Genomic DNA, 27547 nt, shown 5'->3' on the forward strand with positions numbered 1-27547 from the left:
ATGATTTTAAAACAGCCAACAATCTAAAACTGTTGAAGATATCAATAAGATGAGTCATACGGGAATAGATTAAAAGTTTGTCTACAATTTAAAAGACAAATGGAGTCTGTGGGAGAAAGTATGCTGACGTTTTAGAGGTTCAAAGAAGTAAGAAGATTTTAAAAGTTTGAAGACGTTTTCAATGCATTCCTATGGGAAAAAATTTGCAGAAAAAGTTAAATATTTTAAAAAGTATAAATAGTATAAAAGAGAAAAGTCATAGCACCCTTGTCCTGAAAAAGCCACACGTTTTGATATATGAATGGTTGAAATAGCACAAAGTATGAAGGAGTAGAAGATGTCTGAAAAAGGGTGAAAGTAGTAAGAATAATAATAATAACTAGAAAAAACATTTCCAAGAATGGAAATGGTGTGAATGCTTCCAGCAATGCTGAATGAGCTGAAGAAATTGTTGAAAGAAAGAAAGAAAGAAAGAAAGAAAGAAAGAAAGAAAGAAAGAAAGAAAGAAAGAAAGAAAGAAAGATTGAAACAAGAGAGAAAAAAGAAAAGGACAGAAAGAAAGAAAGAAAGAAAGAATCAATCAAACAAACAAAGAAGTAAAAAGACAGAAATGGAGTGAAAGAAAGAAAGAAAGAAAGAAAGAAAGAAAGAAAGAAAGAAAGAAAGAAAGAAAGAAAGAAAGAAATGGAGTAAAAACAAAGGAAGAGAAAAGGAGTAGAAAGAAAGAAAGAAACAATCAAACAAACAAAGAAGTAAAAAGACAGAAATGGAGTGAAAGAAAGAAAGAAAGAAATGGAGTAAAAACAAAGGAAGAGAAAAGGAATAGAAAGAAAGAAAGAAACAGTCAAACAAACAAAGAAGTAAAAAGACAGAAATGGAGTGAAAGAAAGAAAGAAAGAAAGAAAGAAAGAAAGAAGAAAAAGAGAGAGGGGGATGATAGATAGAAAGAGGTAGATGGATGGATGGATGGATAGAGAGGGAAGGATATAAAAAGTTACGTAAAATACAAATGAAGGAGTAGAAGAAAGAAAGAAAGAAAAAAAGGAGACAGAGGGGTTAAAAAATAGGGAGGGGTAGAGATAGATAGATAGATAGATAGATAGATAGATAGATAGATAGATAGATAGATAGATAGATAGATAGATAGATAGATAGATAGATAGATAGATAGATAGATAGATGATAGATAGATAGATAGATAGATAGATAGATAGATAGATAGATAGATAGATAGATAGATAGATAGATAGATAGATAGATAGGACACATGTTAAAAGCTGCATCCTATATCCCAGGCTCCACCTGTAATTGTACTACTATTAATAGAGTTGGAAAGACTAAACATCTGAACTTAAATTCATGAGAAAAATATAAATTGTTGGAGATGTTTACATCAAAAGTATAAAGTAATTGAGAGGCTGATGAATTTGAGCTGAAAACCTGTGTGTGTGTCTGGGTGTGTGAGTCTGGCGGTCTCTCTGTCTGTGTGTACATGTGCAGAAAGTAAAACTGTTGATAAGCGCCACAGAACTCCTCTCTCCCTAATGATCTGATTGATTACACCTGTGTGGCAGCCTGCCCTCAGAAGTTACCATGGCGACTACCATGCTTACATTTTACTGTGTGGAACAGTGTTGTGTTTGTGTGTTTGTGTGTTTGTGTATGCGTGCATGTGTGACTGTGTGTGAGTGTCTGTGTGTGTCTGTCTGTGTGAGTGTGATGCCTGTGTTTGTGCGTGGACATCCTCTGTCAGTCTGGTTTATCATGTGTGTGTGTGGGGCTGTGTTTAAAAACATCTTAACGAGCGGCCAGGCTGCACCTGCACTTGTTCTATTAATAGACATGATAACGAGCTGGCCACTACAGCTGGACCAACTGCACACAGAGCAGAGCAGAGCAGAGCAGAGAGATTTGTGCTCTGAGCAGCTTCCCAAAACAGCCCAGTAAAAGAGAACCGTAACTCTTATCAGAATGTGGCCATGACTACTGGGCAAGGAGACCTTCCTGAGCACATTGATGTGCATTAAATGTTTGTAGGGCAAAAACTTTTCTCAGAATCGCAAGGTAGAAAAGGGGGGCATTTCTGATTTTCTAAAAAAATCAGCTCCTACTTTTATATTGAAGTGGATGAGCCACTGGAGCGGGTCTAGCTGGACAATTAGGCTCACTGAGACAATTCTGTAAGTCTGTCTGCTGTTTTGAGTACATCAGATGAGACACGACAAGTGTGGCTACAAACCGGTGAGGAAATCATGTGTCTAGAGTTTAATTTGTGGCCGTGCTGGCAATTTATCCAGAAAAAATCCTGAATGTTTTTTCGATCCCTCTCACTCTAACGATGATGTCACTCACTCTAAGCCCTGCTCGTTAAACGCAATACACAACCATTATAAAGTTGGATTTTGTGAAAAATTTTAATGATTTTAAAACAGCCAACAATCTAAAACTGTTGAAGATATCAATAAGATGAGTCATACGGGAATAGATTAAAAGTTTGTCTACAATTTAAAAGACAAATGGAGTCTGTGGGAGAAAGTATGCTGACGTTTTAGAGGTTCAAAGAAGTAAGAAGATTTTAAAAGTTTGAAGACGTTTTCAATGCATTCCTATGGGAAAAAATTTGCTGAAAAAGTTAAATATTTTAAAAAGTATAAATAGTATAAAAGAGAAAAGTCATAGCACCCTTGCCCTGAAAAAGCCACACGTTTTGATATATGAATGGTTGAAATAGCACAAAGTATGAAGGAGTAGAAGATGTCTGAAAAAGGGTGAAAGTAGTAAGAATAATAATAAGTATAAAGAAAATGGCCGAACTGAATAACAATAGTGTGAATGCTTCCAGCATTCACACTAATAACTAGAAAAAACATTTCCAAGAATGGAAATGGTGTGAATGCTGGAAGAAATGCTGAATGAGCTGAAGAAATTGTTGAAAGACAGAAAGAAAGAAAGATTGAAACAAGAGAGAAAAAAGAAAAGGACAGAAAGAAAGAAAGAATCAAACAAAGAAGTAAAAAGACAGAAATGGAGTGAAAGAAAGAAACAAAGAAAGAAAGAAAGAGTAAAAACAAAGGAAAGAGTAAAAACAAAGGAAGAGAAAAGGAGTAGAAAGGAGTAGAAAGAAAGAAAGAAACAATCAAACAAACAAAGAAGTAAAAAGACAGAAATGGAGTGAAAGAAAGAAAGAAAGAAAGAAAGAAAGAAATGGAGTAAAAACAAAGGAATAGAAAGAAAGAAAGAAAGAAAGAAAGAAAGAAAGAAAGAAAGAAAGAAAGAAACAATCAAACAAACAAAGAAGTAAAAAGACAGAAATGGAGTGAAAGAAAGAAAGAAAGAAAGAAAGAAAGAAAGAAAGAAAGAAAGAAAGAAAGAAAGAAAGAAAGAAAGAAAGAAAGAAAGAAAGAAAGAAAGAAAGAAAGAAAGAAATGAGAAAGGGGGATGATAGATAGAAAGAGGTAGATGGATGGATGGATGGATGGATGGATGGATAGAGAGGGAAGGATAGAAAAAGTTACGTAAAATACAAATGAAGGAGTAGAAGAAAGAAAGAAAGAAAGAAAGAAAGAAAGAAAGAAAGAAAGAAAGAAGACAGAGGGGTTAAAAAATAGGGAGGGGTATAGATAGATAGATAGATAGATAGATAGATAGATAGATAGATAGATAGATAGATAGATAGATAGATAGATAGATAGATAGGACACATGTTAAAAGCTGCATCCTATGTCCTAGGCTCCACCTGTAATTGTACTACTATTAATAGAGTTGGAAAGACTAAACATCTGAACTTAAATTCATGAGAAAAATATAAATTGTTGGAGATGTTTACATCAAAAGTATAAAGTAATTGAGAGGCTGATGAATTTGAGCTGAAAACCTGTGTGTGTGTGTCTGGGTGTGTGAGTCTGACGGTCTCTCTGTCTGTGCGTACATGTGCAGAAAGTAAAACTGTTGATAAGTGCCACAAAACTCCTCTCTCCCTAATGATCTGATTGATTACACCTGTGTGGCAGCCTGCCCTCAGAAGTTACCATGGCGACTTTTAACTGCTTACATTTTACTGTGTGGAACAGCGTTGTGTTTGTGTGTTTGTCTGTTTGTGTATGTGTGACTGTGTGTGAGTGTCTGTGTGTGTCTGTCTGTGTGAGTGTGTTGCCTGTGTTTGTGCGTGGACATCCTCTGTCAGTCTGGTTTATCATGTGTGTGTGTGGGGCTGTGTTTAAAAACATCTTAACGAGCAGCCAGGCTGCACCTGCACTATAGACTTTGATAACGAGCTGGCCGCTACAGCTGGACCAACTGCACACAGAGCAGAGCAGAGCAGAGAGATTTGAGCTCAGTGCAGCTTCCCAAAACAGCCCAGTAAAAGAGAACCGTGACTCTTATCAGAATATGGTCCTGACCATCTGGGCAAGCAGACCTTCCTGAGCACATTGATGTGCATTAAATGTTTGTAGGGCAAAAACTTTTCTCAGGGTCGCAGGGTAGAAAAGGGGGGCATTTCTGTTTTTCTAAAAAAATCAGCTCCTACTTTTATATTGAAGTGGATGAGCCACTGGAGCGGGTCTAGCTGCACAATTAGGCTCATTGAGACAATTCTGTAAGTCTGTCTGCTGTTTTGAGCACATCAGATGAGACACGACAAGTGTGGCTACAAACCGGTGAGGAAATCATGTGTCTAGAGTTTAATTTGTGGCCGTGCTGGCAATTTATCCAGAAAAAATCCTGAATGTTTTTTCGATCCCTCTCACTCTAACGATGATGTCACTCACTCTAAGCCCTGCTCGTTAAGCGCAATACACAACCATTATAAAGCTGGATTTTGTGAAAAATTTTAATGATTTTAAAACAGCCAACAATCTAAAACTGTTGAAGATATCAATAAGATGAGTCATACGGGAATAGATTAAAAGTTTGTCTACAATTTAAAAGACAAATGGAGTCTGTGGGAGAAAGTATGCTGAAGTTTTAGAGGTTCAAAGAAGTAAGAAGATTTTAAAAGTTTGAAGACGTTTTCAATGCATTCCTATGGGAAAAAATTTGCAGAAAAAGTTAAATATTTTAAAAAGTATAAATAGTATAAAAGAGAAAAGTCATAGCACCCTTGTCCTGAAAAAGCCACACGTTTTGATATATGAATGGTTGAAATAGCACAAAGTATGAAGGAGTAGAAGATGTCTGAAAAAGGGTGAAAGTAGTAAGAATAATAATAATAAGTATAAAGAAAATGGCCGAACTGAATAACAATAGTGTGAATGCTTCCAGCATTCACACTAATAAGTATAAAGAAAATGGCCGAACTGAATAACAATAGTGTGAATGCTTCCAGCATTCACACTAATAATAATAAGTATAAAGAAAATGGCCGAACTGAATAACAATAGTGTGAATGCTTCCAGCATTCACACTAATTAAGTGCCACTGACGGCGACGACGCGGCAGACCCGTCGCTTGCGCCCGGTGCTTCTGCCGCGGTGAGTGTGTTGTCTCGTGTTTCTCAGCTGTCTTCATGGAGTCCATTCTTGCCGGCATGAACCACGAACAGCCAATCAAATAACAGACGGGCGGACCCAGCGTGCGGAAACAGCATACCCCCGGACATCACCAGTAACAGGCAAACAGCCAATCATTCAGCAGCTGTGTAGTTAGGTTGCAGTGGGTGCATGTGGGTTTTGTTTACAAGGGAGTGCGTGCAGTGAGAAGCCGGGAGGAGAGGAGAGGAGAGGAGAGGAGAGGAGAGGAGAGGAGAGGAGAGGCGGCCGCTATGTAGCGGAAACTGGCACCGTAGTAGTAATCCACGGTAGTACCGTCGTGTAGAATTTCTAGTATAGTAGGAACCGTTACGTTTTGGCACCGCGGGGCACCGTGGCTACCGTGGGTATCGTGCAACTCTACCCCCCACCCCCGGTCGGTCTGCCGAAAAAAAGCCCCACTAGGATTCAGAGAAGCACAGTACAGAAGCACAGAATGTGTTGCTGCCCTTATTACCGGTACCGGTGCCGCGTCGAGTCTCCCTGATCCTCTCCCCGACACACAGCTGCTTCCAGCCGCAGCTGACCGGGGTGCTCTGTCTGCACCCTGCACACCGCGGCCCTGCTGAGCTCCTGGTCTTCCTCCTCTCCCCGACACACAGCTGTTTCCAGCCGCAGCCTGAGTGGGTCTCTCTGCACTGCGGCGCCGCGGAGCTCCAGGACGCGGTCTTCCTGCTCCTCTCCCCCAGACACAGCACCCTGTGGCCGGTCACCCAGCGCGAGGAGTCTCCCTGAAGCATGAGGCTGTGCTAACGGTTGCTAATGGCGGCGCTGCTCGTACCAGCGGTCGCCCGCCGCGGTCCCGTTGCCGGGGACGGCGACGACGGTACTGGCACACCGCCTCATTACCGGCAGCTGGTGCACAGCGGCGGCATCGGGGCTGGCGCCGCCGCGCCGAGCACAGCCTCATACAGGGAGACTCTTGGCGCTGGGTGACCCAGGACAGGGTCCTATGTCTGGGGAAGAGGAGCAGGAAGAGTCGGGGCTGGAGCTCCGCGGCGCCGCGGTGCAGAGAGACCCGGTCAGGCTGCTGCAGCGCCGGTGCTGAGTTTATGTTGAACAGGTAATCTTTGGTTTTATTGTGGAAGTTGTGACTGTGAATATGACATTTTACTCCGCATTCAAAGCCTCGTTTGGTTTCTGCAGGCAGCAGGCTTGTTGTCTGCTCCGCTCTGCTCTGTGAGGGGAGGGGGGGAGGCGTGTCGCGAGGAGGTCCCGAGGGGCGGGCCATACGAGCTCAGAGGGGAGGGGCGGGGGTGTGTGAGAGGTGCTTTTTTCAAAATTTTCTCATCCTCTTTCAAAACGTAGACCATAGCTTTAAGTGGACAAAAGTTTCAGCAGTATTGAGGCTACATTGTGGTGAAGTTTCAAAACTGTAGCATCTACCGTTGCTTTGGTAGGAATTTTTTAAGTTTTTAAATTTAAACGCTTATTGTGCCCCCCCTAGGAGGGGGGGCACATGTCCTTGGAGTTGAGTGAATCTGGCATGGGGTCTGATGTTTCTGTGAAGTTTGGTGAGTTTTCGCCCATGGGAAGTATGACTTCCTTGGAAGAAGAAAGAAAGAAAGAAAGAAGAAGAAGAATTCCTAGGAATACAATAGTGTCCCGGCAGCTTAGCTGCCCGGACCCTAAAGAAGAGAAGAAGAATTCCTAAGGAATACAATTGTGTCCTGGCAGCTTAGCTGCCCGGACCCTTAAAGCAGAACTATGCAAGTCGGCCGGAAATAGCTCGCTCCTTCGTTGGTTTCTCTTTTTTTTCCTCTCCGGAGCTCCCCCACAGTTCTGGTAGGCACATGTCACTGTCGTAAAAAAAAAAAAACTCGCCGCCACCACCTCCGCCCCCTACACGTGCTTGTGTTTACTGCTGTTTGCTAAGCCCTGCTAACACCGAGCTAATGCTAACACGGAGCTAATGCTAACACGGAGCTAACGGAGCTAATGCTAACACGGAGCTAACGCTAGCACAGAGCTAACGCTAATACGGCCACACACAGACACAAAGACAGAGACATACACACACATGAATAAATGTTCCAAAACGCGAAGATGTGTGTGTGTGTCATGATGTATTACATTATCTTATAAAAGACCCATGGTGTGTGTGTCTGTGTTAGCATTAGCTCCCCGTTAGCCACAAGCTGAACTTCCTCAGTACAAACATTTCATGTTTCCATGGTTTCCTCCGACTTTCCGAACTCAAACCAATCACGATTCGTGACATGCATGACGTCATCTGCGTTCTTATCTCGTACTGTTTCTCGCGATACTTCTATCCATTGACGAGATTTGTAACACCGAGACGGACGACTGATCTTGCAAGTGCGGTTTTCAGCCAGTGGGGGGGGGGGTGAGCGCATTGGCCTAGACCCCATTCACCTCATAACAGGTCGCTCTACCATCACAGTGACTCTGAGCCACAATAATTACAGCCCAAATCCTGCATAGTTCTGCTTTAAAGAAGAAGAAGAAGAATTCCTAGGAATACAATAGGTTCCCGGCAGCTTAGCTACCCGGACCCTAAAGAGAAGGTTTGAATCATCATCTTAAATATCAGTGCTGTGTGATGGAACAATGACTCTGGAGAAAACAACAGGTCCTGGTTTCACAAATGACCACATCAGCAGACAGATGTTCAGTCTCACTTTGTCTACAGCTGCTCTGATTGGCTGTCTGCAGCTCACCTCTGGTTCTGGGTCTTTGTCCACACTGGGGGCAGGAGGGGGGTCCTGAAGAACCAGACTGGTCCCAGTCTGAGGTGAAGCACTGTCTGCAGAACCAGTGTCCACAGCTGGTGGAGACTGGATCCTTCAGGACATCCTGACAGAGACCACAGCAGGACAGCTGCTGGTCCACAGAGACACCACTCCTCTTCCTCCTGTCAAGACATTTCTGGATCAACAACATGTCACAGCTCCAGTTCTGAGCTCTGATTGGTTAACCACTTCAAGGGGGCGGGGCTTCAGTACGCAGAGGAGCAGAGAGTAAGTAGAGGAAGACGAGTGTAGAGAGACGAGCTGAATGAAGACCTGGTCCTGAACTGGTCTGGTTTATGTCTCTGTTTATCTGTTGACCTTTGAAGGAATAGTTCAACATTTTGGCAAATTGGCCCCATAATCCCTTTAGTCATAACAGTAGGTTTGTTACCTTTAATTGTCGGTACAAGCTATTTTTAGACGGCGGAGCAGAGCCGTGAGCTGCTCAGAGCTACGCTACGGAGGCTCATGGGATTTCTTGGTTTCCCTAATCAAACTCATCAAATACACAATCCAACAACTCCACAACGCTCTGGTGGACAAGTTGTGACCTGCACATTCACCATGCTATAAGATAATAACAGAGCATTACCAGACAGAGTTGGTAAATGCAGAGATTGCTAGTTGAAAAAAGTTTTGCCTCCGAATGGAATGCGTATCAGCTGTTTTCCATGAATTTCCCTCTAAAACAACTCTGTCTGGTAGCGTTGTGTTATTATCTCATAGCGTGGTGAATATGCAGTTCACAACTTGTCCACCAGAGCATTGTGGAGTTGTTGGATTGTGTATTTGATGAGGGAAACCGAGAAATCCCATGAGCCTCCGTAGCGTAGCTCAGAGCAGCTCATGGCTCTGCTCCACCGTTCTAAAAATATCTTGCACCGACAATTAAAGGTAACAAACCTACTGCTATGACTATAGGGATTATGGCAATGGGCCAACTATCCCTTTAAATCTGGACTCTAAAACAAACTACCTGTTAATTTGAGTCTCTTCATTTCTGCGTTGTCTCGTTTTTACTCCAAATGTGTGAAATGATTGAGAAGCTGTTGGTGGTGTTTTCCTCTTTCAGACACTGATCATGTGTTTGATGTTGGTTCTGGACTGAGTCCTATCAGCTCTTTAACTAATGAGCTCCTCATCCAGACGCTGCTGTGTGGCTCTAATCAACCTGTGTTGGAGCTCTGATCCAGTGTGAGGAGAGAAGCTGACAGCAGAAGCTTCAGCAGCTCCACCTGAGCTTCACTACATGTTGTGGAGAAGCTCAGACAGTCACAGACAGGAAACAGGAAACACTGATCACTGCTGTCTGGTTCCTGACTTTTCAAAATAAAAGTCCGTGTGTATCAGCTGCTTTAGTCTCTACTGTGACTTCAGTTTAAAGGCTCAGACGTGTGGATCATTAAAGTGTTGGTGCAGCAACGTTCACACTGACTGAGGCTGATGACACAGGAACATGAGGACGCTGTGCTTCATCAGTCTGATGGACAGAGTGTGTGTGCATGTTTCTGTCTCTGAGGTTTGTTGTGAACCTTCAGAGTCTGATGGATCTGGTTCCTGGTTTCTCTCTGTTTCCTTCACATGAGTCTAATGACTGAATCATCTTCAACTCAGTTTACAGTAGAAACCGTCTCTTACTGTGACTCTGGAGGTCCAGGTCCAGGTCCAGGTCCAGGTCCAGGTCCATTACTGAATAGTGGTGGAAGTCCGATGGACCGGTCACTCCTCACAGACCAGCAACTGGGTCCAGGTCCAGGTCCAGGACTGAATAGTGGTGGAAGTCCGATGGACCGGTCACTCCTCACAGACCAGCAACTGGGTCCAGGTCCAGGTCCAGGTCCAGGGCTGAATAGTGGTGGAAGTCCGATGGACCGGTCACTCCTCACAGACAAGCAACTGGGTCCAGGTCCAGGTCCAGGTCCACATCCAGATCCAGATCTGAACCACCAAGGTTTTCCCTTGGACCGGTCACTCTTCATGGACAGACAGATGGATCCTGGAGACTCTGCTCTCAGTCTGTGGTTCTGACCTCTGCAAACACAAACATGTTTTTATTCACATCACATTGATCACTGATCAGTTCTCTGATCACAGATGCATTGTGGGAAGTCTCCAGTGACGTCAGCATCCACCACCACACACTGTAGTGAAGGATGGATTGTCATGATTACATTTTTAACATCAAACACATAGTACAATGCAGCAGACATGTGCACAGTGCGCACATAGTGACACTGTAGGACACAACACCACAACAGACCAACACATGAAACCACCTCCTGTGTAGCCTCCATCTGTGTGGAGCCCAAAGCCACACACTGTCTCCATTTGGGTGGAGGTTTAGCTCAGACGGTGGGATCAAACCACGGCCCACTGCTCTCTCTCCAGATCCCAGAGCAGCTGGAGACACCAGATCACAAGATCACAGAGAACTACCAGCTGACCTGATGACAGCCGTGTAGAAAGTGAGACTGAAATGTAAACAACAGGTCACTTTGCCTTTCTGAGGTTGATCTGCTGTTGTTGTTCTTGTGGAGCAGATGTGTTGGATCATAAAATGTTGCAGTTTTCCACCTCCACTATTATTTTATTCTTCCTCCATGACGTCCTGTCAGCTTCAGGACTCTGACTGACTGCTGACTCATGGTTTGTGCTGGTGGGTCTGACTAATGTTGACAAAATGCTGATTTTACAATCTGGAGTTGTGCATTGTTCCATTTTGACATTTATGGGATACTCAGTGCTTTAGACTTTGAGTGATCTAATCGATGAGGATTGATGCATGCTGGCTGCCTGATATTCTATATTTGCCTGTTTGGTATTGAAGTCATTCAAAAGTAACTAAACATTATCCAGTATGTCACTTTAATTATGTGATTACATTATTTTAACATGTAATTTGTAATTATACTGGATTACATTTTTATGGTAACTCTTCCAACCCTGCACACAGGTCTGTATCTGGTTTCTTACCGTGACACTGGAGGTCCAGGTCCAGGTCCAGGTCCAGGTCTAAAGACTGGAGGCTTTCCTTTGGACCAGTCATTCTTCAGAGACTTTGATCTGTCCTCCTGTATCTCCACATTACCACTCATCTTCAGGACTTCAGTCAGTCTGAGAGGGAAACCAGACACACACACACACACACACACACACACACACACACACACACACACACACACACACACACACACACACAGAATCAAGACACACCCAAATCCACCGAGGACAAACTATAATCACTTCTTTGTTTGGTCCAGTCATTAACCTCCACCACTCATAGACTTTGACCATAGATATAAACACGTAGAAGCCTCTGATGTTGCCGCCCAAGATACAGACTTGTAATTCATTGTATGTAGGTTTAGACCAGCGCTCTTAGCGACGCCTGCAGCTTGTGCAGAACGCTGCTGCTCGTCTTTTGACAGACACAAAGAAACAGGAGCACATAAGCCCAGTTCTGGCCTCTCTGCACTGGCTTCCTGTCCGGTTTGAACGGTATGGCCCCTGTGTAGCGGAACTCATACATGTTCACAGACCAATCAGAGCTCTGAGATCTGCAAATGAAATACATCTGGATGTGCTTCAAAGCAGGCTGAAAACTAGAGGCGATGGAGCGTTGGCAGTGGTTGAACCTGAGCTGTGGAACAGTTTACCACAGCATATCCAGTCGTCAGAGATTTAAAGTCCTCTCTCAAAACCCATTTTTTCTCCCAGGCTTTCAGACCTGTGTGAGACACAGTATGTGTCATTGCCTAAATGGTCTTTTGAAATGTACCATTGTATTTTATTGTTATTTATTTTATGTAAAGCACCTTGGTCAACCTAGCTTGTCTATAAGGTGCTCTATAAATAAACCTGACCTTGACCTTGACCTTGAGGGGGAAGCTGTGTCTGCTTACTGCATTAGTCTACAGAGGCAGAGGTCTATCAACCATTAAAATCACCATCACTCACTGAATATTCAACCGATTCTCAAGCCGTTTGGTTTATTATAAATGTGGGACATATATTTATGATACAACATAAATTGTTTTTTTTTTTTATGTGATGTATGTACGGACTACGTCTGACTCTTCTTCCCTCTACAGTCCACACAGACAAACTGACTCCCACACTCTGACACAATACTAACAACAAAAACAGTAATAAAAATAATAATAATAATAATAATAATGTTGTGTTGACACTCACTCGTCTCAGACTTCAGTTTCTCTCCTTCTGCTCCGTTCACTCTAAAATGGCGTCTGAACACCTTTACCTTCACCTCCTCCCTCTGCTCTGCAGTTACAATCATTTATTGTTCAGTTTAAAGTTCATCTCATGGACTTTAAACTAATAGAGTTGTTGACCTCCACCAGTCATAGTACTTTGACTTTAGATATAAACACGTAGACGCCTCCTCTGATGCTGCTGTCCATTGGAACGATGCTGCAACGCGGCCGCCATCTTGGGCAGGGGGAAGCCGTGTCTACTTACTGCTTTAGTCAACAGAGGCAGAGGTCTATCAACCATTGAAATCACCATAACTCACTGAATATTCAACTGATTTTCAAGTTTGTTTTATTATAAATGTCAGACATAAATTTGTGATACAACATAGATTGTTAATTGTTTTGTATAAAATATATTTTTTTATATTGAACATGCCTACACTTACATACTCAGACACACACACACACACACACACACACACACACACACACACACACACACATGCATACATAGACTGTAATTTGTTCTACAAGGGTCTGACCGGGTCTGACTTGTTGTCTATGGTCAGAAACCCCTGACCAAGATGGCGGTCATGTTGACGCGCCTGACAAGCCTGAATGCAGCATCTACGTGTATATATCTATGACTTTGACATTAAATCCATGTTTATCCAGTCACCGTGACCTTTGACCTTTGATGTTTGTTCTGAGTTTGAAGAAGTTGTGTGGAGGTGAATCTGAGACAATGTGCTGACGTATGTACGGACTACGTCTGACTCTTCTTCCCTCCACAGTCCACACAGACACACTGACTCTCACACTCTGACACAACAACAACAACAACAACAACAACAATAATAATAATAATAATAATAATAATAATAATGTTGTGTTGACACTCACTCGTCTCAGACTTCAGTTTCTCTCCTTCTGCTCCGTTCACTCTAAAATGGCGTCTGAACACCTTTACCTCCTCCCTCCGCTCTGCAGTTACAATCATTTATTGTTCAGTTTAAAGTTCATCTCATGGACTTTAAACAACTTTGAACAATAAATGATAATGAGGAAGTCACTTTCTACAGTAGAGTGGCGCCACCTGCTGGGTAACTCCTGGTATTACACCTGTGTGGACAGGTGAACTCTGACACCATGAATAAACAGTGAGCTGAGATCCAGCTGTGGTAGAAGAGCTGCTGAGAGATTTAAAGACACTCCACTACAAGTTACAGCTCAGTCTGTTCTCTGTCTTATTCATCACACATGTTGTCATCAACTAATTTGTGTCTCAGTGTTGTAACTTAACTCGCCCCGGTCTGGCAACACGACCATATATGGAAAACACAATCACAACTAAATGTAAGTCTACACAGAAACCAGGAGGATACAAGAAGAATCATGAACTCCTTATAGAAATGCACTCATTGACATAATGTGTTCCCTAGCCCCTTACCCTAACCTTAACCATTACTCTGAACCTAATTTAAACCTAATTATAACCTAAAGTCTTAACCCTCAAACAGCCCTTGGAAAAAGTGAGGACCGGCCAAAATGTCCTCACTTCCCAAAAATGTCCTCACTCTGTTGGTTAAAAACTCTCGACGGTCCTCACAACGTAGTAAATACAAGAACACGCACACACACACACACACACACACACACATCTTACAGGTGTTTTTCTGTGGGGAACAGAAGCTGATTGTGCTGAGTTCATCTCTGACTCTGGGATTAGAAAGAATAAATCATCATGTGTAACAAGTGGGCGTGTCACTGGTGGCCAATCACATTATCAGCATTATTTTCATCTCTCTCTCTGATTGGTTCAGGACGGCTACTTGCCTACAGTGGACCTGATGTGTTCAGAGGAGGAGGAGGAGGAGGAAGAGTAGTTTCTAATCTTGGAGTAAAGCTTGACAGTGATTTAAAACTGGACCAACAGATCAACTCTGTCGTCAAAAATAGTTTTTGGGTCCTGGTTCTGGTTCTGGTCCAGGTTCTTGTCTTGGCTCAGGTTTAGTTCTCTGTCCCGATCTTTAATTTAGGAATGAATCATTTGTTTGAGCGATTAGCAGGAAGGATTAGAGTAACAGGGAGATAAGAGACTGTATCATAAACAATATAACATACCGGTACGTTATGCGTGCTGACGTTAGCAAGCCAGCAGCGGGATATTTAATCATGTGGACAGGCTACTTGAATAAAAACAACAACAACTTGTGCTTTGTTTTAGATATTCAAGAATATTTTATTGATCAGTTGGCCTCCGATGATCAGAAAAAACATCAATTACAGGTCTCTTTTATGGTCGAAATGACCTGAGCTCCGGATGGGTTGGACATATTTTACACCGGCTTTTAGACGACCATGATCACATCATATTGAAGGATCAGTGAGACATTCACAGACCGTCCACTTTTACCACGATGTGAAGGTAACGGTGAGAAGGGAGAGTAGCCAGGTTGTACAGGTCAGCTGTGACTGCATCGCTGGCGGCTGCTGCTGCTGCTGACACGCTGTACGTAACGTTACGGTCTAAACACGGACACTCCTCCTGAAGTAAGGGGCTGTGTTTTGCTGATGTTAGAGCAGTCGAGGACGGCACATGTCCTCCCAGCCTTCCTAGACATATTTACAGAAGAGAAAAGGTCCACTTCTTGGCGCTTGCATTCAAATGCCACAGAACCCATCGCTGCCTGACTGGGAGCTGTCACCGCAGTAATGACGGTTATTTCGCCGAATAGGCCTAATTTGTGTATAATCAAGCGTCTGGACTTCCTGGCCTTGAACAGCATCCCTGCCCACGAGGCAACACTGCCCAAGGTTTCCAGTACCCATCTTGCTTGGACGTGGGTAACAGCTGTTGTTGTGATATCATCCATGAACGCTCGCAGCACCGGCTGGACAATACCTGACTCCACTTTAGGGCCCCGTGTTATGTGGTGGCATTTTTTATGAGAAATGACATATGAGCCTGAAAACAAAAAGACCAATGAAAAGAAAGTTATGCCACCTTTAAAGACTGAGTGTGAGCTGTGTTATTATGTCATTAATAATCACCATTTATGTTATTATGTGTTGATTTAAATAGTTAGAATATACTTATTTCTTGTGTTCTTATGTTGTTTCACTCCACCGTGGCTTTATCATCACGGATTGCCATTATCTGCCTACAAACATCACAACATGCCCTTTAACACCACTTAATGGATGAAAGTGTACATTGCAACAGGGTTTGGAGTACAAGGCAAAAGTGCAAAGTCATGAGACAAGAGTGAACTATGTATGACCCCTTGTAACACTTTTGCTGAAAGTTGTTATGCTAGTACAAATCCATGAAAATGCTAACATGCTAGGGCTGAAAAAGGGATCACAGAATCCCATGTAAGTCTATGGGCAGCCTCTTGGAATACATTGGCAGAATGGCTTCATTGGGATAGCATGCTAGCTGAAATCACGGATTTAGCAGAAGATAAGGCCATGGGATGGGAAAGTACCCAAAGTCACACACACACACACACACACACCAGCATAAACGCCACACTCAGATGATGTGAAAATCAGTCACTTCTACCCTCCTGTCGACACTTTTTCTTTTACATGTACTTTGTATTTTGTAGAGTGACTCGGGGCGTTAACTTGTGTCTACTTTGTCTGAGAGTGAATAAAAGACAACTCTGCTTCGGATCCATCCCTCTCCAGCGTTTTATTGGAGTCTTCAAAGTTATTATATTAGAGTGATGCTGAATAAGTTTAAGGCCCAAAAGAGATAAGCTTATTTACTTCATTAGTTCTGCCCTCTGCTGCTGTTATCAGAAGGTTCATCCCCATGATGAATAGGATGGGGGAGATGGTACACCCCGTAGGGATCCCCTTCTGGAGGTCCAGCCAGTTGGTGGTAAAAAAGGGGCTGATGTAAACCTGAGTTTGAACCCAGCAAGATAGCTGGTGATCATGTCTGGGATTGCCACTGGGATGTAATAGTGGTCGAGTCCTTCTTGGATGAGGTCGTGTGGGATTGACCCGTAAGCATTAGCAAGATCTAACCAGACTGTAGATGTTCCCTCTCCTCCCTCCCTCGCCGACACCGACAGGACAAGATAAAAAAAAAAATCTTTATATCCATGTTAAGTTCTGAAGTTGTTAAAAAGATTTGATGTGGTGAAAGTGAAAAAAAGAGAGAAAATAATAAATAATATCGGCTGTTACATGTTTTATTTTTACTTTTATACTGATACTGATGTGGTTCGGTCTTTACCTTCCACCTCCACCTGGACCTGGGTTTCCTTCTTCACTGGAGCTCCTCCTCCTTCTTCACTGGAGCTCCTCCTCCTCCTCCTCTTCCTCTTCTTCCTCTTCTTCCTCCTCCTCTCTCTCCTCGTCCTCCTGCTCCTCACCTTCCTCCTCCTGCTTCTCCTCCTCTTCCTCCTCTTCCTCCTCCTTTGGGTCCAGCTCCCCAACGCACGCACCGATTCCCTGGTGCCAGCGGGTGAAGCCATGGTCGCTCACATGTGTCGGTGCAGAGCCAGAGGTCCGTCACCAAAATATCTCCGCCCCCACAGACAGGACAGCGGGGAGTGAATGTCTTATAAATAAAAAGAAAACACCACACGACTGCACACATGCCTTAGAGATATAATGTATGAAAATGTTTCAGGTACTAAAATACACTTTTAAATGCAACATGGTGGTTAAAATAATGTAGAGTTAAGTTTTTACACGTCTGTGAACGAGGAAGAGAAAGGTTCCGACCGGAAACTTCACAAACATAATAAACACTGACACCATTTCCGTTTCGCGTGTGAATTTTTTTAATTTTTTTAATTATTATTCAAAACTTTGTTTCACATTACAGAAACAGTTTTTCATAATAAAATGCAATCTATAAAGCATATCTATATTATAAGCCAGGGGGAATTTACAAGTTTACAAAAAAATGTTCAAATTTTCACATATATTGAAAGTCTTAATCACTTTCTGGTTGCTTGAAAATTTGATGGAGGTTATGTATTGCTTGAGCTCACCGGTAAAAGAAGGTTTTTTTTTTTTTATGAACTTACATTTGTGAATATGAAATTTTGCCATTAAAATGATAAGGTTGATAATAAAAGTTATGTTGGCTTTTTCCTTGTTTTTTTTCAGGTCAGGGAGCCCAAACAGTAGTACATTCCTCCAAAACAAAATAAAATCACCATCAACATTGATAGCAACAAAATTACAAATGTCACTGCATAGTTTTTCACGTGTGATTAAAAAACTAAACCTGACAGTTCTTGCGTTTATTCATAATCTCTTGTTCGACAACACATTCACTGTAAAACCATGAAAAAAACATCCTTTAAATGTAATTTGAGAAAATAAACACTTTCATTTTGAAATGTAACTGAGCCTGACACCTAAATAATATTTATCTTTTCATGTTGTTGTTGTTGTTGTTGTTTTAGCTGCTCTGCAATGATATTCTGATGTGTTATGACTACATGTTGAGTCTTGAAAGAGCAAATATTGAAAAAAAAAGAAGAAAAAAACGTACAGGAAATGATGTACATATGTGTGTTAAGTTATAAAATAAAGGCTAGGGTTTCTTTTGTAAATCATACTTATCAATAATACTAAATAGTTTAATTAAATGGCATCTTTCTGTTTAATAAGACTGAGGGCGAAAAGAAGAAATTCGTTATAAAACATGTATTTTGGTCTTTTGCTGTGTTTTGTTGTGCACGACAAGTGGATGTGGCAGTAGGCTACTAACAATAACACAGTAAAACTACTTATACCAATACCAATGTATTTACAGCACAACAATAAGGGTAGTTTCTGTAGACAGCATCAGAGTAAAAGTACTTCTTTCAAGGTATCACAGTGAATACTATAATATAGGAGCAGAGTAGAAGTTTCTATAATTACAGTATCACAGTGAAAGTATTTAGTTAGGAGTTAGTGGAGTAAAAGTACTTCCTGTACTTGAGTGACAGGTGAAGCTCATTGTTCCTGTTTGACTCAACACCTTTACCTGTGACTGGATCACTGATGATTGACACATTGAAGCTTTTTTTTTTTTTCTTTATTGACAAGCAAGTAGAGTACAATATCGTTTTTAGACAAAAAATAGATATGGAACAAGGTAAAAGTCAGGCGATACGGTAATAAAAAACTAAACAAAACAATAACAATTAGAAGAGGAGAGAAACAAATAAAAAAAAGAAAAAGAAAAAGGGTACATACATTGGTCACGCATAGAATAAAGAGTACACAAAGATTATAATCATCAAAAATCCATAAAGTCATTAGAAATAATATTAAGATTAGACATTCATCAGGCTGTCGTAATACTGCAGAAATAGATCATTTTTTTTGTCATTTATAATTCTGAGAGACTTAAGATGAAAGTTGAATTCAAGTAGAAACACCTTAAACTTCGGTTTAGTTTTGAGAAATCTGTGTTTGTGTATAAAGAATTTACAGGAGAGAATTAAGTAATTGGTAATGAATTCAACAGACTTGTTGTTATGAGAAAAATAACAAAGAACATCTCTTTTGGTGAACAGGTATGAGACACTAAGAAAGTTAGAAAAATGATTTCTCAGGTCAATCCAAAAATCATGCACAACACAACATTCGTAAAATACATGAGCGATAGATTCCTCTACATCACAGAAGACACATTTACTGTTCACATCCATAAACTTAGATAGGAATGCATTACAAGGGTAAATTTTGTGTAAGATTTTAAGATGTATTTCTTTGACCTTATTAGAGATGCAAAACTTATAAGGCAGTAACCATGCTTTTTTCCATTTAACGTCATAAATTAACTCATCCCAGAAGAATTTCCCTCTTGGAGAACACTTATTTTTAACATGGATGGCGTTACGTATGAATTTATTATTACATTTTTTATCCAGGAGAGGGCGACCATCAATAATTAGTTTAGGGTCAATTCTTCCATTTGTGCTGTATGAAAGGTGACATTTCATCAACTGTATGATACCAGAAGGAATCGCCTGACATACAAGACTAAATTCTTTAAATCTAATAGGAAATTCAAAGGTTCTAAGAAAATCATTATAAGAAAGGAGATTACCGTGTTTATCAAATAAGTCAATAATAAAAGATATGCCCTTTGTATGCCAGGAAGGAAGATAGATAGATTTGTTTTTTACTGTGATATCTTTGTTATTCCATAGGAGGGTTTTATGAGGGGAAAAGTTGTGAACATAAAGAAGTTTCCATGCTAAGAGAGCTTGTCTGTGAAAGTTAGACATTTTGAGAGGAAGTCTAGAAGGACAATAATTACATTTTAAGACATACTGTAAACCACCACATTTTTTAAAGATATTGCAAGGAATGAGATACCACAAGGAATCTTCACCATTAAGCAAGCATCTTCTCAACCAATTAATTTTGAAGGTGTTATTGATGTAAATGAAGTTGATAACTTCAAGACCCCCTTCAGACCTATTATTTGAGAGAACAGCTTTTTTTAATTTGTGCTGTTTATTACGCCAAATAAAGTTCAAAAAGATGTCATTAATATCTTTACAGGTGGAGTCTGAAGAGTACAAAGATAATGCTGGATATACAAAACGAGAGAGACCTTCCGCTTTGGAAAGAAGAACTCTGCCAATGATAGAGAGATCTCTTTGAAGCCAGTTGTTAAGAATTCTCTTAGGTAAATTTAATCTAGGAAGAAAGTTGAGATTTTGGCGTGTAGTTTGGTTTTTGCAGATGTGTATACCTAAATATTTGACAGAGTCTCTAACAGGTATACCACAGATTACTTGGTCATTTGATTCATGAAGACAGAGGATTTCACATTTATTCAAGTTTAAGTGTAGACCAGAGGCTTGGGAAAAATATTCAATGGATTTAAGAGCAACGGGAATTTGATTTTTATCTTTTAGAAACAGAGTAGTATCATCTGCAAGCTGAGAGATTCTAATTTCCTTATTAAAAATGGAAATGCCTTGCATAAGAGTGTTATTCATAATGCTAATGGACATTAGTTCCACCACCAGAATAAAAAGAAAAGGAGAGATGGGGCATCCCTGTCGAACGCCTCTATGTATACAAAATCTTTTGGAGGTGTTATGGTTAATAATAATAGAACTGTTAATGTCTTTGTACAACATTTTGATAGCAGAGATGAAATTAGGTCCAAAGCCAAACATTTCCAGGGAGGCGAAAAGAAATTTGTGTTCTACAGTGTCAAAGGCTTTACAAAAATCTAGAAATAGAATAATGGCATCTGAGTCAATAGAGTCAGCATAATCAACCAGATCAAGAGCCAGTCTTATATTACTGCTTATATGACGACCCTTCATGAAGCCTGTCTGTGTTTCATTAATCAGGGGGTCCAGACATTTTTTAAGTCTATTTGCAAATATTAGGGCAAGTAATTTATATTCGGTAGTTAGTAAACTTATAGGACGCCAATTATCTATATACAGAGGGTCTTTTCCAGATTTAGGTATTAAGGAGATAACTCCCTGCTTCATAGTGGTCACCATTTCCTCTTTTCTAAGACATTCTTTAAATAGATTGAAGATAGGTTTTTCTAAAAGGTCCCAGAAGTGTAGATAGAATTCAACCGGTAGACCATCTATGCCTGGTGCTTTATTTTGTTTCATAGACTTAAGAGCATTATTTAATTCTGTAATTGTGAGCTCTGCATCACATAAGGATTTGAAATCATCTGTAACAACAGGAGCATGGTTACGCACTTGTTGTAGAAAGGTCTCACATTTGTCTTCCTGAAACTCGGATTTGTAAAGGTTTTCATAAAACGAAGAAATGAAGTCAGATATTTGAACAGGGTCTTTACACAAGGTATTATTAATATTTAGGACAGACAAAGATTTACGTTTATAATTTCTTTTTTCAAGAGCAAAAAAATAGCTACTGTTTTTTTTCACCTTCCTCAATCCACTTAGCTCTGGATCTGATGAAAGAACCCTTGGCTAAATCAGTATATAATTTATCAAGTTCCAATTGAGTTGTTTTTAATTCCATTAATTCTTCATCAGAGTGATTATCTTTGTTTAAGAGACTATCAAGCTTAAGCATGAGGGTAGATTGCTTAAGAAGCCTGTTTTTTTTCAACTCCTTGCTACGTTTAATAGCAAGCCCTCTAACCTTGAACTTAAATAGTTCCCATTTGCTCCCATATGTTGATTCTGCATCTGAATTAAAACATTCAGACAAACATTCTATGACAGAGGAATTGAAAGCTGAGTCATCTAAAAGTGAAGTGTTAAACTTCCAGTAACCGCGGCATCCATTAGATGAGTCAGAGGTTAATAACTTAAGAGATATCAATTTATGGTCGGTTAGAGGAGCGTGAAGATGACAAACATTTTTAACATATTGCAAGAGAGGGTGGGAGATAAGAAAAAAGTCTATTCTAGATCTAAGGGTCTTAGAGCCATTGCACCAAGTGAAATCCTGTATGTTGTCATTAAAGAAACGCCAAGCATCAACTACAGATAATTGATTACATAAAGAAGAAATTATACCATTTGTTTTAGAGCCCTGAGATATACGAGGGGGAAATCGGTCTATGAGGTTGTCAGGGGTCTCGTTAAAGTCACCTGCTAAAATCATTTGAGCATTTGTATACTTATTTTGTAACTCAAAAATCTTGCTAGTAAGATCAGAGAATAAGACCTTATTGGAGTTATGAGAATTATAACCGTATATATTACAAAGAAGAAAGCAGGCATTATCAATATTAACTATCAGTATCAACCATCTTCCTTCACTGGAAGTAACCGATTCAATAATGTCACCTCTAAACTTGTGAAGTAAAATCATAACACCAGCAGAGTGATTTGTGCCGTGGTCAAAGTAAATAGAATTCCCCCATTGTGATTTCCAAAATTTGCAATCAGATTCACCAGAGTGGGTCTCTTGTAAAAAAATCAGATCTGCTTCAGAGTGTTTACAAAATAAAAAAAGTGCTTTTCTTTTTGTTAAGTCTCTTAGACCTCTTACATTTAAGGAGACAGTATTAAGTGAGTTGAACTCAAAATTTTGCATGACCTTGTAAAAGAAATAAACAGAAGAAAGGACAGACACAAAAAAAAGATGAAAAATGTACTAGTACTAAGACTAGGAAGCTTAGTGATAGTAAGGAACCTGAGTTTAAGGAACTATGCTGCCCCCAAAAACATGGCAGCAGTGACCTTTAAGTAACCCGTTGAACTGATATCAAGCAAAAAGTCATCAAAGTGAAAGCTTTCTGTTGAAAAACACAGACCCGGTGAAGAACAGTGGGTCAGTTGAATATAAGAACGGTGAATGAGTATTGTGTAAGTCTTTTCATTCAGAAACAAGTCAATTGAGGTTATAGGAAAAAGTTTATATTGGACAGTTTATATATGGTGAAAGGCTAGCCCATGACACAGATGATAATGAAGTCAGGCTAGACCAGGTATTCAGCCATTTTAATTAGTTTTTTGTTTTTTTTTCTATTTCACCTCCAGGAAGTCGATCTTCTTGCCATCAATGTAGGCGAAGGGGCCTCTGAAAGATGCTCTTTTTCCTTCATCCCTGGCCTTTTTCACCAAAGGCCACAGTTTTTCTCTGGCAGCTCCATCCTCGGGAGTCAGGGCCTCTTTGATGCGGAGGTTGTTGTCGCGTAGGAATCCGGAGTTCTTCGCTTCCCGCCAGATGATGTCACGGTAGAATCGCATGGTGAATCTGACGATGACGGTGCGAGGAGAGCCGACCTTTTTCATGGTGCCCAAACGATGTGCGATGTCCACGGCGAGCACCATCTTGTCACTAATTTGCGGTGCCACTTTGGAAAGAATGTCCATGGTGATGTGCCTTATGTTCTCCCCGTTTTCCTCCCTCACTCCATGTAACTTCAAATTCCACAGTCTACTGTGACGCTGCATATCATTTAGTTTCATCTTTAGCTGAAGGTTTTCTTTCTGCAGCTTCTCTGTCTCTAAATCAATCTTCTGAATTTTCTCGCTGTGGGTGGTTACCTGATTTAGCAGAGACTGCACAGTAGCAGTGAGGGCATCCATGGCTTTGGCAGTGGCTTGAGAAGATTTTTCAATGGAGGAAAGTTTTTCGAGGATGACATGAGTTGCCGAGTCGTTGCTGTCGACTGCTCTTAACTTGGAAGGAGGGCTTTTGCTCGGAGTTGCAGGCAAAGCTTCAGCTGAAGAGTCATCATCCATGGATTCAGCCATGTTGTTGAGATCCGAAGCTAGCTCTGCCGTTAGCTCTGCCGTGTTTCTTCTTTTGCGACCCTTTTTTCCCATCAAAGAGAGAGGAAATAACGCCTACAGAACACTTTTTGTGTAAACAAAACAAAACGGGTCTGGGGAAACGCGAGTTTCATTTCAATACAGTCACATACTGCGATATTTTCGGAGACGACGTTCAAAAACTCCCGCTCACGACGCCATCTTGGCACCGATCCTGACACATTGAAGCTGCTGCAGCGTTTTCTGAGTCTGTGATGTCATAGATGATGTCATGTGTGATGTCACATCCTGACAGGTTCACCTGCTGCACTTTACACTTTATTTCACTGCCACAGTCTCATCAGCTGTGGAAACAGCTACAGATCAGACCCACTCCAGAGTCTCCAGTCGAAAGTCTGGACTCTTCACAAGATCATGAAGCTGCTGCCAAGATGAAGAGCTCAGGTTGTTTCCTCTCAGGTTCAGTTCTCTCAGGTGGGAGGGGTTGGACTTCAGAGCTGAGACCAGAGAAGAACAGCTGATCTCTGACAACCTGCAGCTCTCCAATCTGAATAAAGAATAAAAGCAGTGAGTTGAGGACAAAGCTCCTTGTTGACAGCGTTCAGTGTCTCATCATCTTTTCAGAGCTGAAGAAGCTTCAGAAAGAACAAGGGTAACACTTTCTATGAAGACCACCTCTATAGTGCATTATGAGCGCATTCATAGTGCATTATAATGCTCATCATAATCAGTCATAATGCACTATGACTACACTCATAAACACACATAAAGCTTTATGATGCACTATATCAACAGTTATAAATCTAGTTTATAATGATTTATAAATCCAAGCGCCTTATGAGTGCTCTTGACTGGTTATAAACTACAGACTGACTGATGGGGTTTATAATACATTATACCCGTCTATACACACACCTAACAATCAACTGTTATAAGCACTCATAGGATGCTATAATATTCCATGAAGGATCATAAGTTATCAATGTATGCTTTAAGTAAAGTGAAGTTTATATGGATGCATCTATAATGCAGCATACCTCACCATAATGTTTCATTGTTGGTGTTAAGTAAAGTGTAAAGGGGCGTTCACACCGGAAGCGATAGACGCGAATGGAGCGGCAACTCTACATTGAAAATCAATGTAAATGGCGCGATGACACGCGATTCAGGCGGAGGCGGCGCGAATGGAGCGTCTGGAGCGATGAGACGCGGCGCGAATGAAGCGGCGCGTCTGAAGCGTCTGAAGCGGCGCGAATAAAGTTGAAAATATTGAACTTTTCAGGCGGCATCGCACCGTGACATCCAATCAGCGACGAGTTCAAGCCGACGACGTCACTTCTCTGTACGGTTGTTTACACTGAACAACACATGAAGGAGAAGCTGATTGTATATGAGCTGTGTGTGGCACCGCTGCCGTCTTCTACACAGAGTGAACAAAAAAAACAACAACAACACACACACACACAGTGAACCCAGACAGGACGGCGGGTGGTTTTCTGGTGTTTCTGAGACTTGTACAGCAGTAGTACAATGCAGCAACGGTGGTGATATCAGCCACGATCGACGTGGAAAGAGAGCAGGTTGAGACCGGTTTTCAAATGAACGGGCGGAGCGTCTAACGCGAATGACGCGAATGATCCACAATGACCAAGCGGCGCGATGGAAGCGTCTGGCGCGATTATATTCGCGTCTATCACGTCCGGTGTGAACGCCGCTTAACACATGTGCATGCATTTAAAAGAATCTATGATGCATCCTAAGTCATTATGTCAGATACCAAAGTATAATTACATTAAGATTTGTCTGCTTAGGAATATGACATTAAAGCCGGGTTTCAACTTCCTTGAAATGACAATAAATCATCCAGAGATGAATATCAAAGCTTTTGCACTCTATACATTGATCATGAGATTATGGTAAATCTGTAAAAGAAATACAACAATTTATTCACAGTAACTTTTTTTTATTATCACCTATTTCAACGATAACAATCATGGTCTAAGTTATGTATTAATTGGAATATGAAAGTAACTGCATAAAAAACTTAACTGCCATTTTATGTTCAACCTAAAAAGTTGGAGGTCAAATGTGAATATAGAATAATAAACAAACAGTTGGTCTAATCTCTCATCAGAGGAGGCTGGGCAGGAGATGGTTTCCTGGTTTCATCATCATCATCACAGCTCCATGATGTCTTTCTTCTGTTGGCACCGGTCACTCCGTTTTCAGTGTGGCTCCTTAGAATTACAGTAAAACACAAAAACTTAAGTTTAAACATGAATGGAGAGGCGCATGACTGTCAGCAGTAAATGACAACCCCCCACCTATATATTGTGCATCAGTACAGTATGATACCAGCAAGATAACAAGTTGATGGATAAACATGGGGAGTTTGCAGTATATTATATATAGACCGATCCTACCGGTTGATTGTTCTGCTAAAATGACGCTCTGGTCATTAGATGCTAAACCGTATTTATCCCGGTCCGGTGCAAGCCTGAGACCAGAGCTACGGTCAGCATGGCTAACATGGAGCTAACACGAAGCTAACACGAAGCTAACGGCCAGCTAGCCGTGTAGTGAATCAGTTATTCACGTTGACAAGTCTCATGTTCTTCGGTCAAAACACACAGGAGAACACGCAGAAGAGCAATCAGTGCTATTCTGGAATATACAACAAATTAAATATGATTAAAACATATTCAGAAAAATAAATTTACTCACCGAATCGAGATATCAGCTCCTCCGGTCGTTAGCATCGTCGGACAAGTTGTAAACACAGGGAAATGGAAATGAGAGAACCTCCCGCTCCTTTTACGCAAACCGGACGTAGACTTCCGGTCTGAAACAACTCGTCCGACGATGCTAACGACCGGAGGAGCTGATATCTCGATTCGGTGAGTAAATTTATTTTTCTGAATATGTTTTAATCATATTTAATTTGTTGTATATTCCAGAATAGCACTGATTGCTCTTCTGCGTGTTCTCCTGTGTGTTTTGACCGAAGAACATGAGACTTGTCAACGTGAATAACTGATTCACTACACGGCTAGCTGGCCGTTAGCTTCGTGTTAGCTTCGTGTTAGCTTCGTGTTAGCTCCATGTTAGCCATGCTGACCGTAGCTCTGGTCTCAGGCTTGCACCGGACCGGGATAAATACGGTTTAGCATCTAATGACCAGAGCGTCATTTTAGCAGAACAATCAACCGGTAGGATCGGTCTATATTATACTGCAAACTCCCCATGTTTATCCATCAACTTGTTATCTTGCTGGTATCATACTGTACTGATGCACAATATATAGGTGGGGGGTTGTCATTTACTGCTGACAGTCATGCGCCTCTCCATTCATGTTTAAACTTAAGTTTTTGTGTTTTACTGTAATTCTAAGGAGCCACACTGAAAACGGAGTGACCGGTGCCAACAGAAGAAAGACATCATGGAGCTGTGATGATGATGATGAAACCAGGAAACCATCTAATGCCCAGCCTCCTCTGATGAGAGATTAGACCAACTGTTTGTTTATTATTCTATATTCACATTTGACCTCCAACTTTTTAGGTTGAACATAAAATGGCAGTTAAGTTTTTTATGCAGTTACTTTCATATTCCAATTAATACATAACTTAGACCATGATTGTTATCGTTGAAAAAGGTGATAATAAAAAAAAGTTACTGTGAATAAATTGTTGTATTTCTTTTACAGATTTACCATAATCTCATGATCAATGTATAGAGTGCAAAAGCTTTGATATTCATCTCTGGATGATTTATTGTCATTTCAAGGAAGTTGAAACCCGGCTTTAATGTCATATTCCTAAGCAGACAAATCTTAA

The 27547-nt window shown here is 40.9% G+C and overlaps 2 protein-coding genes across 2 annotated transcripts in view; both read right to left on the bottom strand.

Moving 5' to 3' along the window:
- Window positions 1-11327, bottom strand: part of LOC146986554 (protein NLRC3-like) — a 28565-nt gene extending 17238 nt beyond the window's left edge. The window contains exons 1-2 of the mRNA XM_085780394.1: window positions 11255-11327; window positions 10599-10681 (exon numbers count right to left, since the gene is read on the bottom strand). Coding sequence (XP_085636520.1) covers window positions 10599-10681; window positions 11255-11327 — 156 coding nt within the window. The remainder of the gene's footprint in view (window positions 1-10598; window positions 10682-11254) is intronic.
- LOC146986534 (uncharacterized) overlaps window positions 1-27547 on the bottom strand; it is a 1046957-nt gene that overhangs the window by 906085 nt on the left and 113325 nt on the right. The window lies entirely within an intron of this gene.

The sequence above is a fragment of the Trachurus japonicus genome, chromosome 6 (assembly GCF_045865225.1).
Source record: "Trachurus japonicus isolate A0001 chromosome 6, Traja_1.0".
In the NCBI taxonomy this organism is placed as follows: Eukaryota; Metazoa; Chordata; class Actinopteri; order Carangiformes; family Carangidae; genus Trachurus; species Trachurus japonicus.